The sequence below is a fragment of the Metopolophium dirhodum genome, chromosome 3, assembly GCF_019925205.1.
Source record: "Metopolophium dirhodum isolate CAU chromosome 3, ASM1992520v1, whole genome shotgun sequence".
Lineage (NCBI taxonomy): Eukaryota > Metazoa > Arthropoda > Insecta > Hemiptera > Aphididae > Metopolophium > Metopolophium dirhodum.
In genome coordinates, this window is record NC_083562.1 from 18,777,323 (window position 1) to 18,788,526 (window position 11,204).

The 11,204-nt window shown below is 26.1% G+C and overlaps 1 protein-coding gene across 6 annotated transcripts; it reads left to right on the forward strand.

The window, feature by feature from the left end:
• The first annotated feature begins 5,447 nt into the window (after positions 1 to 5,447).
• LOC132940246 (rab-like protein 6) lies at positions 5,448 to 10,469 on the forward strand. Of its 6 annotated transcripts, none has more exons than XM_061007723.1 (12): positions 5,448 to 5,490; positions 5,547 to 5,647; positions 5,992 to 6,134; positions 6,212 to 6,318; positions 6,376 to 6,626; positions 7,051 to 7,191; positions 7,267 to 7,467; positions 7,552 to 7,766; positions 7,843 to 8,023; positions 8,494 to 8,581; positions 8,809 to 8,946; positions 10,264 to 10,469. In XM_061007723.1, the coding sequence occupies exons 3-12, from the start codon at positions 6,005 to 6,007 to the stop codon at positions 10,369 to 10,371; spliced, it is 1,560 nt and encodes a 519-aa protein (XP_060863706.1). In that variant the 5' UTR covers positions 5,448 to 5,490; positions 5,547 to 5,647; positions 5,992 to 6,004; the 3' UTR covers positions 10,372 to 10,469. The 6 variants fall into 6 exon arrangements, with proteins under 6 accessions (XP_060863706.1, XP_060863708.1, XP_060863709.1 ...); XM_061007725.1 differs by having other exon boundaries at positions 5,450 to 5,490; positions 5,547 to 5,643; XM_061007726.1 differs by having other exon boundaries at positions 5,450 to 5,764.
• Positions 10,470 to 11,204: the final 735 nt, after the last annotated feature.

The window sequence follows — 11,204 nt, forward strand, 5'->3', positions numbered from 1 at the left end:
TTCATTTGCATTGCATAATATCTATCTTACCATTTAACAGTTTGGCCATTTTTCTAAATAATTAATAAACAGTAACTTGCTGAATAATTTTTTTTCTTTTTTCTATACAAGTTGTCCAATTTAATAATTATAAAAGTGATTTAAGTATGAAATTCCGAGAGAATGATTATTTTTGTTATTCCCAATTATATTAAATTGTCATAAAGGTTTCAGATTATAAAAACACTAAAATATAAATTATAAGTTATTCATTCTAGTGTGGAGTAAATGCACATTGTATAGGCCCAGAAATCAGAATACTCCTCCCAACACTATACTCTCTAAATCTGCTAATACCAACATTGACTTCAGTGAAATTATAATTAGCATCCAGAATTGTATTTAGGAATTATTTTCAGTATAGGCCAAATTTACCACTCGTCGAGAATATAATTAACATAGCTGTAACTAAAAATTGTTTTAAGGGGCCAAGTGGTTATAATTATAACATAAACAAAACAAATAGAGATTGCTCAATTTTATTTTATAAATTTTTTTAAAAGCAATATCTAGCCAAGAGCCACTAATGGGTTGCTGCTTATTAAAAACATTCATGTTTCTATTTTTCTCTTATCATATAAACTTATTGTGCTAAAAATAGTATTGATTGTTTATGTCAAATAAAAATATATACATAAAAAAAAGGTGGATAAGTGGATGTCGCTCTGCTGTACAGTAGGTTACAAGTGGGTCACTGTAATGGATGGTGTTAAATTTGAATTCAATGATATAATATCATTGTATAAGAAAAACGATTCTGAGCGAAAACGGTCAGTCAGCCTATGATTTTACCAAGTATATTTGATGATATTATTGTGAATAAAGTAATTTATATATTATAACCTATTTACTCGGAGCCTTGTTTTAAATTTTCAATCTTTAGCCATAAAAGTTAAACATTTTATACATTTTTAACCACAAAATAATTAATAAATTATAAATTTGATAAATGTTGTCAAAATTTGAACTTTAAATGCTAATAAAAAAAAATTGTGCCTATGTATTTTTAATATTTTTCAACTGCTATTAGAACGATATATCAGGAGCCTTATATTAAATTTTCACGCTTTTTTACCCAACAAATAAAAATTTATTGATATTTATAGAAAAAAAAACTGAAAAAATTGAAAACTGACAATGTCCGTAAACAGCTCAAAAAGAGTCAAAATATTTTCAACATTTTATGGTGTATAGAAAATGCTAATATGAACATTCAGTGAAATTTTCAAGTATCTACAGTCATTCGTTTTTTAATTGCAATAAAATAAGAAAATTGTTACATGAGAAATCGAGTAAATATCAAATGTTGTAAAAATATAAATTTCAGACGCTCATAAAAATTTAATTTAAGTTTCTTCTAGACATTTTTTTTTTGATAAAGGTAGACAAACTTATGAGTAATCTTATATTACATTTTCAAATCTTAGATTTAAAAATAAAAATTTTTATGAATTCTCAACTCAAAATAATTTGCTATTTTTCGTGATTTTTCAGTATTTTGTCAAAATTTGAACTTTAAATGCTTATAATTAAAAACTGTGACTAAGGATTTTTAATTTTTATCATCTGCCTTTGAAACAATAACCTAGGAGCCTTCTATTAAATTTTCAAGCTTTTTTACTCAACAGATAAAATTTTATTGATATTTATAGAAAAAAAAACTAAAAAAATTGAAAACTGACAATGGCCGTAAACAGCTTAAAAAGAGTCAAAATATTTTGTAAATTTTATGGTGTATAGAAAATGCTAATATAAACATTCAGTCAAAATTTCATGTCCCTACGGTCATTTGTTTTAGAGTTACACCTTACACCAAAAACCAAAATCGATTTTCTCGAAAACAGATTTTGCGTAAAAATTCCCGTTTTTCCTTAATTTTTCTTTTGTTTTTCACGTCGCTTGTGAAAACTACTGGGAAATTTTTACTTTTGACCCCCCCAAAGTACCAACTAGATTCACTTTCCTATCAGAAAAGTTACTATTAAGGAAATTCAAGCACTTTTACTGTCCTAAAAGGTGATAACAGACACACAAATAAAAAAAAATAAAAAAAAAACACACATCATTGTAGAATCAATAGGTACATTTATCGCTTCGCTCAGAATCTAAAAGCAATATGGACAATTTAATTTATATTTAATGTTACATTACAATGAGTCGTCATCAAAGTTTGCTTCTGACAAGCTAACATTTCCTTGTTGATTCCTTAAAAACGTGTTATATAACTATTTTTTTAAGGGGATTCATTCGATACCGTGATTTTCTGTTTTTGTCCAACACACGCGCGTCATAGTATTTTAGACGTGTTTTTTGCCAAACAATCCAATTGATCTATTGAAGTGATAAGATTTCTGAAAACATCTGAATTTGTCATCAAGTCTACTTAAAATCGACTTGTGTCGGTCATCACCTTTTAGGACAGTAAAAGTGCTTGGATTTTCTTCAATAGTAACTTTTCTGATAGGAAAGTGAATCTAGTTGGTACTTTGGGGGGTCAAAAGTAAAAATTTCCCAGTAGTTTTCACAAGCGACGTGAAAAACAAAAGAAAAATTAAGAAAAACGGGAATTTTTACGCAAAATCTGTTTTCGAGAAAATCGATTTTGGTTTTTGGTGTAACTCTAAAACAAATGACCGTAGGGACATGAAATTTTGACTGAATGTTTATAATTGCATTTCCTATACACCATATAATTTTCCAAATATTTTGACTTATTTTGAGCTGTTTACGGACATTGTCAATTTCAATTTTTTTAGTTTTTTTTTCTATAAATATCAATAAAATTTTATCTGTTGAGTAAAAAAGCTTGAAAATTTAATAGAAGGATCCTAAGTTATTGTTTAAAAGGCAGATGAAAAAAATTAAAAATCCTTAGTCACAGTTTTTATTCATAAGCATTTAAAGTTCAAATTTTGACAAAATACTGAAAAATCACGAAAATTAGCAAATTATTTTGAGTTGAGAATTCATAAAAATTTTTCTTTAAAAATCTTAGATCTATACATGAAAATGTAATATAAGATTACTCATAAGTTTGTCTGCCTTTATCAAAAAAAAAAAATGTCTACAAGAAACTTAAATTAAATTTTTATGAGCGTCTGAAATTTATATTTTTACATTTGATATTCACTAGATTTCTCATGTAACAATTTTCTTATTTTGTTGTAATTAAAAAACAAATTACTGTAAATACTTGAAAATTTCACTGAATGTTTATATTAGCATTTTCTATACACCATACAATTTTGAAAATATTTTGACTCTTTGAGCGGTTTACGGACATTGTGAGTTTTCAATTTTTTTAGTTTTTTTTTTCTATAAATATCAATAAAAAAATTTTTGTTCGGTAAAAAAGCGTGAAAATTGAATATAAGGCTTCTGATATATCGTTCTAATAGCAGTTGAAAAATATTAAAAATACATAGGCACAATTTTTTTTTATAAGCTTTTAAAGTTCAAATGTTGACAACATTTATCAAATTTATAATTTATTAATTATTTTGTAGTTAAAAATGTATAAAATGTTTAACTTTTATGGCTAAGGATTGAAAAAATAAAAAAAGGCTCCATGTAAATAGGTAAATAAATAAATAAATTACTTTTTTTTTTTTTTTTATTGATCTTAAGCTTCGGCAACTATGGCCATTAGCTATAAATTACTTTATTCACAATAATATCATCAAATATACTTAGTAATATCATAGGCTGACTGACCGTTTTCGCTCAGAATCGTTTTTCTTATACAATGATATTATATCATTGAATTCAAATTTAACACCATCCATTACAGTGACCCACTTGTAACCTACTGTACAGCAGAGCGACATCCACTTATCCACCTTTTTTTGATTTTAACTTCTCCAAAAATTTGAAATACAAGAATTTTTAAATACTTTATTTGAATATGACATTTTTAAGAATTTGGGGTATAATAAGGTAAATCTTAATTCGTGTTTACTACCTAAATTATAATTTCTAACACACTTAAAATACATTACTAAACATACATTAAACAAAAAACTGATATTTTAAAAATTTTGATTATTTGATTATGAATATGTAAAATAAAAATTCATCGTTGGAGTATCTGTTTTATGAAACAAATTAAATAGGTACCTATACTCTGCCGATTCTGTGCCATCCTTTTGCTATCAAAACCGGCTCCCCTATGGCAGGGTGTTGCGTAAGGGAACCAGTTTTGGTCGGTGCGCGGCGCGATCTCGCTGGATAGACTATACTTAAAATTTTGAAAAATTGTTGAATCATTTTGAGACGAGCTCTTTACAGACAATTTCAAATTTCAATTTTTTTAGTTTTTTTTTTCTACAAATATCAATCAAAATTTATTTGTTGGGACAAAAAGCGTCAAAATTTAATACAGGACTCCTAATATTCTGCTTAAATAGCAATTGAAAAATATTAAAAATATATAGCCACAATTTTTATTTTGTAAGCATTTAAAGTTCGAAATTTGACAAAATATATCAAATTTAAAATGTAACAATTATTTTGTAGTTAAAAATATATAAAATGTTCAATTTTTATAGCTAAGGATTGTCGATTGATAATTTAAAAGAAGGTTCCGCGTAAATAGGCTATATTATATAAATCACTTTATTCACAATTATAACATCAAATACACTTAGTAATATCATTGGCCGACTGATCGTCTTCGCTCAAAATCGTCCTTCTTATACAATGATATTATATCATTGAATTAAAATTTAACACCATTTATCGCAGACCACAGTGACCCGCTTGTAACCTACTTACCTACTGTACAGTGAGCGACACCCACTTTTTTACTTAAATTAAAACCTATTCGACCAATCAACAACCTTAATATAAAACATGGAATTCGTCAAAAAAATGCATTTAAAAAATGTAATTAATTTGATTATACTCTTAAGAATTGTTTTGATTTATAAATTATATATAATGATATTATGTGATATGTCCTGTATTCAGTTTATTTACCTATTATATTTATTAATTTCATATTTTTATGATGAACGTACTACTATACGAGCATGAATAAATAAATATTTAATCATACGTATAATTATTGACTATAGGTACCTAACCAAAGTATCTGGTCGGTTGGATTATTGATCTAATTTGTTATTAGTAAAATAGAATTAGTATCTAATAATTAAATATGACATAAGTCATAAATACATAATAGCAAAATATACAATTTTGGTTTCTCTTTAATCTTTATGCTTTGGTCACGGACTTAGATATATATCTTAGTCCGAGGTTTTGATTTTTTTCCGTGATTCCAAAAATCACATATTTTTACTTTTCAATGTTATCATCGTGCCTCTTATCATAATTCAATGTTCTGCCATCAGAGCAAAACAATATTTAAATAAACATTTATATAAATACAGATATGTGAAAGTGTGATTAGTGGTTCTGAGTGTTCTGACTACACTGAGTACTGAGTAGTAACATACTAACATAGTGCTATAGTAGCAACTAGCAAATACTATATACGGTCGTACTAACATAGTGCTATAGTAGCAACTAGCAAATACTATATACGGTCGTATATAGTATCTGATAGAAGACAGTTCAACAGGAATTGTAGTGATATAGTAGGTAGGTAAGTAAGAACGAAGTTGAAGAGTGTAGACACTTGTGGACTGTCACTTTTTGTAGTTGTTGTAAATTCAGTTACTTATTATAACTTCCAGATAGGTAATACCATTATAATTATAAGGTAGTTGTTTTGAATGTTCCATAACATTATTGAAAGAATATAAACTCATGATTTGGTTTAGACTTACTCAACTTCATCAGTTAACTAAATCTACAAAAACTTAAAAATAATTTAATAAACGATGAATATTAAATTTATTTATGGATAATAACCATAAATTAAATACTTGAATCAAAATAAACTTTTATTGATTTTTAAATAAATTACTTTTTCTTTTAACTGTCCAGAAGCCTCAAAAATATGTTTTCAACACTGAAACGTTTGGCAAACAAAACCGTAGAAAAAGATACAACTGTTAATACAACTTCTCATCCAAAAGCATTGCCTCAGGATTTACAACGATCTTTTTCTAAAGGAATTCAATACAACTGTTAGTATTTGAATTCATATTTAATTTCCTAATTTTCTAACTTGTTATTTTATTTGATTACATATTATGATTTTCAGTAAAATTAGTTATTAAAGGAGATAGAAATGTTGGTAAAACTTGTTTATGGAACCGTTTACAAGGAAAGCCATTTCTAGCAAATTATGAAGAGACAGACGAAATCCAAGTATGACTATACTATAATATTTACAAATTAAAGACGGTTATAATTATTTTATTAAAGGTTGCTCATATTCAATGGAATTATAAGAACACAGAAGATGTTGTAAAAGTTGAAGTATGGGATGTAGTTGATAAAGGAAAAAGACGACCATTATCGTCTTCAAAGTCATGTGATGTTCTAAAAACGGAGCATGATAAAGTTAAATTATCTCCTATACCAGTAGAAGATACTCCAGTTCTAGATGCCGAACTAGTTGATGTTTACCGTTGTACAAATGGTGTCTTACTAGTATTGGATATCACTAAAAGATGGTATTAACATTATTTTGAAATAACTAGATCAAATGTAGTATATTTATTTAACTGACCAAACACGAATTTGTTTCATTTCACATAGAATGAATGACTATGATATTTCAGTGAATAATTTATGTTTTCCTAAACCAAACAATAAATAGCCAAGAACAATTTCAATATAATTTAACACTGATAATTATCTTAATATTATTTGAAATTAAATCAAAAATCCTCAGGCATGAATTAATGAATAGGTAATTATTTTACAAAAATTAAATTAATTCCTTTTACTCAAGCACCATAAAATACATTTTTGGAACATCTTATATCTAAAATTTAAAAAAAACTTCTCAGTGATTAACATTTTCAGTATTTCAAATATCATTACTTACAATTTTATTTTTCATTAATATTCATTTTTTGATTTAAACATTTTCAGGACATTGGATTACGTATACAATGAACTTCCTAAAATTCCAGATAATATTCCAGTATTAGTATTAGGTAACCATTGTGATATGAACCATCATCGAAGTATCAATGGAGAGGAAATTATTTATCATTTGAAGACTCTAGACAGGTATTTTAATGATAATCATTAATTTTTGAAATTAAATTCTGTAAACTTAAACTTTTAATAAACTTGTTACTTTAGGGGTACACCTATCCGGTATGCTGAAGTTTCAATGTCAAATGGTTTTGGTTTACGGCTAATTTATAAATGGATTGGTATTTCATTTTTGCAACTCCAACGGGAAAACATAATAAATCATTTAGAAACAAATGGAAGTGAAACAAAAATTATGACCATGGAGTTGGATGTTTATCAGCAGAGTAATGAAGCAAATTATGACGAGTAAGCTATTCATAGTTTAAATTGTAATATTATTTAAAACAATAACTATAATAATTAAGTACTTATTTATAATTTTGTATTTAGATTTTTATCTAGATTATCTAAACAACGAAGAGCTGATGCGGAAAATAAATCAGTGGCCCCTACTTTACCTTTACCTTTATTAAATAAACCATCACCAAATATAAAAGATGTTAAATCTCCAGTTGAAAATTCAAAAATTATAGATTCCAAAACTCAAGATATTGCACAAAAAATGTTTCCTGGAAATAAGTCTAATGTAGTGCAAACAGAATTAAGTAAAGTATTCTCAATAATAATTTAATATGAAATAATAAATATTAAGAATAAGCATGAAATTATTTTGTTTTAAAGGGAAAGATATCAAAACACTTAAAGAAGAACCTTTTATAAAAACTCCTTCGATAATAAACATTAACAACTTGGATGACTTTGTTCCTGATGATGAATTAGATAAATCATTTTTAGAAGATTCAGGTCATGGGGATATTGTTGTTAAAACATCTAAAGAAACAGAGATACATTCTGATGAAAGGTAAAATACAAGATTTATTTACCTAAATGTTTACTGATTTTAGGAAAGTATTTAATTAGTATATTTGATTGTGACCTTATGCCGTTCTACCGAATGAGCACAAAGCCCTTGGCATTGGCATTCCACAATTATAGCTCCTACATCACCTGCAGAACTCAATTTGTAAAAATTAAAGGAAAATATAATATCTACAATGGAAATTGTTTATAATAAATAATAATGTTAAAAATTAGTTCAGAAAAATAGATCTACAAAAAAAAAAAACAATGATCTGTGTATCTACATGGGTATAGAAAATAGTCTTGTCTTATTTACATTATAAATCTGTGTTCCATTTCTATTACTCAGGCTGCCTTATCTTTTCAGGGCAATGTTAAAGCAATATTATGATTCCTGAGAATATAATATTATGCCTTGAAAAGTTGAAACACAACCAGTTAAATAATAAAAAAAAATTCTTGATATTTTAGTGACGATGATTGTGGAAATCCAATGGTAGCAGGTTATCAAGCCGATGTAGATCCTGATGATTTTACGCCAGATATTGATAGAATTAAGGTGAGAAACACTTTAAGGGCTGTTCTTACAATGTCCGGTAAAGTGTTGGTTAACGCTAACTGACTGATAACAGATTTTATTACCAGCAAAATTCAAAAACTTTAACCGGGTATTGTAAGAACAGCCCTAATATATATCATGTATTTAATAGTTATACTGTTATAATTTTTAAAAATAACAAAGTATACCTAAAGTAGTAATTTAATTTTTTTTTTTATTAACTTAAGATTGAAAAGAACAATGTTGAATCAAATGATATAAACAATTGGTCCTCTATTCAAAATACTACAAGACCAAGACCAGAAGGTGGTGAAGATGAAGAATCCAAACAACGTGTAGATGGATTAAGTAATGTTAGTAAAAAGGTAATGTAAAATATTATTGAAAAATAATAAAGATACATTTGTATGATATTTTTATAAGTATTTAAAGTTCAAATTTGGCAATGATTATTTAGTAGTTAAAAATGTATAATATGTTCAACTTGTATAGCTAAGGATTGAAAATTTGAAACAAGGATTTTCATAAAAAGTTTATACTGTAACTAAAATATCTAAACAATATAATAAACACATATATTATATATTATAAACTCAGTTATTTTGTATAGACATTATATGTTCAAATTTGGACAAAATTACATAATATTAAAACCAAGAATACAATTTTTAGTTATTTTGTTGTAATTTATAAATATTATTCGTGGGTATATTAAACTTTTAAATTATATTATTATATTTTATACACGTAATGACATTTTCAAATGAAATTTTTTTGGCAAACATGAATTTAACTTACTGTTGTACTAATGCCAATAATAGTAAAATAAATTACTTTAATCACAATAATATCATCGAATATACTTAGTAATATTATAGGGTGACAGACTGTCTTTTCTCAGAATTGTTTTTTGTATACAATAATTTTATATCATAAAATTCAAATTTAACACTACATTACAGAGACCACTTGTAACCTATTGTACAGCAGTGACTTCCACTTTTTAATTTAAACTACTACCATAAAATTTAATTCACAATATTATATTATTTATACTATTTTTCATGAGAGAACGGAACCGGCGGCCAACCAAAACTGGTTCGCCTCCGCGCATCCTCCACCAACTATCCGTTGTAGGCATGATCACGTGGTTCTTGACGCACCAATTCTTTTACATGCGCGAAACGGTCCTGTTCTCTTGTGAAAAATAGTATAGTTGTGTATACAATATTAAGAGGTATAAATAGTTTAATGATAGAATTAATATTTTGGAATCAAATTTTAGAGAGCTGTAGCTAGAGGATAATTTTAAATTCTATTATGAAAGAATAAAATTGAGGAAAACAATTTTTAAAAAGTGTTTGAGCTGAAACTATGACCTTTTGTATTTGGTCAACTGAAAGCCAATAAATAAAGATACATTTTACAAGGAGTTCTAGAGTTAAAGTACGATTCTCAGTTGTGTAACCATGGCCGTATTTAAGTATTTTACATATCAAAGAGTAAACAAAATATACCTGCATCCGTAAATTCTAATGATCATGTTTCAGTTCTGTACACTTACAATATATAGAATTGTCCGTACAATTTATTACTACAACTTCTAGAATATTCCATATAAATAAAATATTTTTTTAACTATATGGAACAATAATAACAAATATATTTTGTCTAAAATCTAGGTAAAAGAAAAAAAAGCCAAGGGTAAAAATGAAAAAAAGAATAAAAAGAAGACTAATAGTCCTAAATCCGAGTATGAGAATTTGGAATGTTTTTTGAATGATGATTAATATGATTGATGTTTGTTTTTTATACTAATAAAATATTTATTGTTTTGTTTTGTTTTAAATAAATTTTACTACATTAACATTTTTGTTAAATTTCTTAATTGGTGTTGCATTATTATAATTGTAAAAAGTAATATTAATAAAAAAAATAGATAAAAGTTATGTTTAATGCAAAAATCAACTATCATATTTTGTAGAATAAAATTAATGTTGAATAGAATTTATTAATATATGAAATACCAAGATAATACATTAATATCAAACTATGTAATTTTGATATTATTATGTATATTATATTATTTTAGCATCTTCAAACATGCATTTTAGAATTTATATCTAACCCTTCCATCTAGAATGTTCTTGATCAGATTCGGTTTCGGTTTTAATTTTTTAATACCGGTATTAAAAATTTAAGTTTCGATTTTGTATACCGATTTTTACATTTTTAAAAACGGATTTTCTAATAAAGCTTGAAATTATAATTGAATGTTTTTATTATACTTAATTACTTGATAAGATTTTTTAATTATTTAATAATAATTTATATCATTACTATTATTAAAGCAACTTATAATTTTGCGAATAATGAAATAATTATCAACATTTTAATCATGATCTCAATTTTATTAAAAATAACGGTTTCCAATTTTTTCAGATTTCGGTTTTGAATTTAATACCAGTTTCCAATTTTTTCCGGTTTTGGTATTGCCTTTAATACCGGTATCCAATTTTTTCGGTTTCGTTTTTGATTACGGTCTTCGGGTTACTGAAATCGGTTTTGAAAATGGTTTCAAGCCCTGAATATAAACGGTTTTTACTTTTTTATTCTAGTCTGC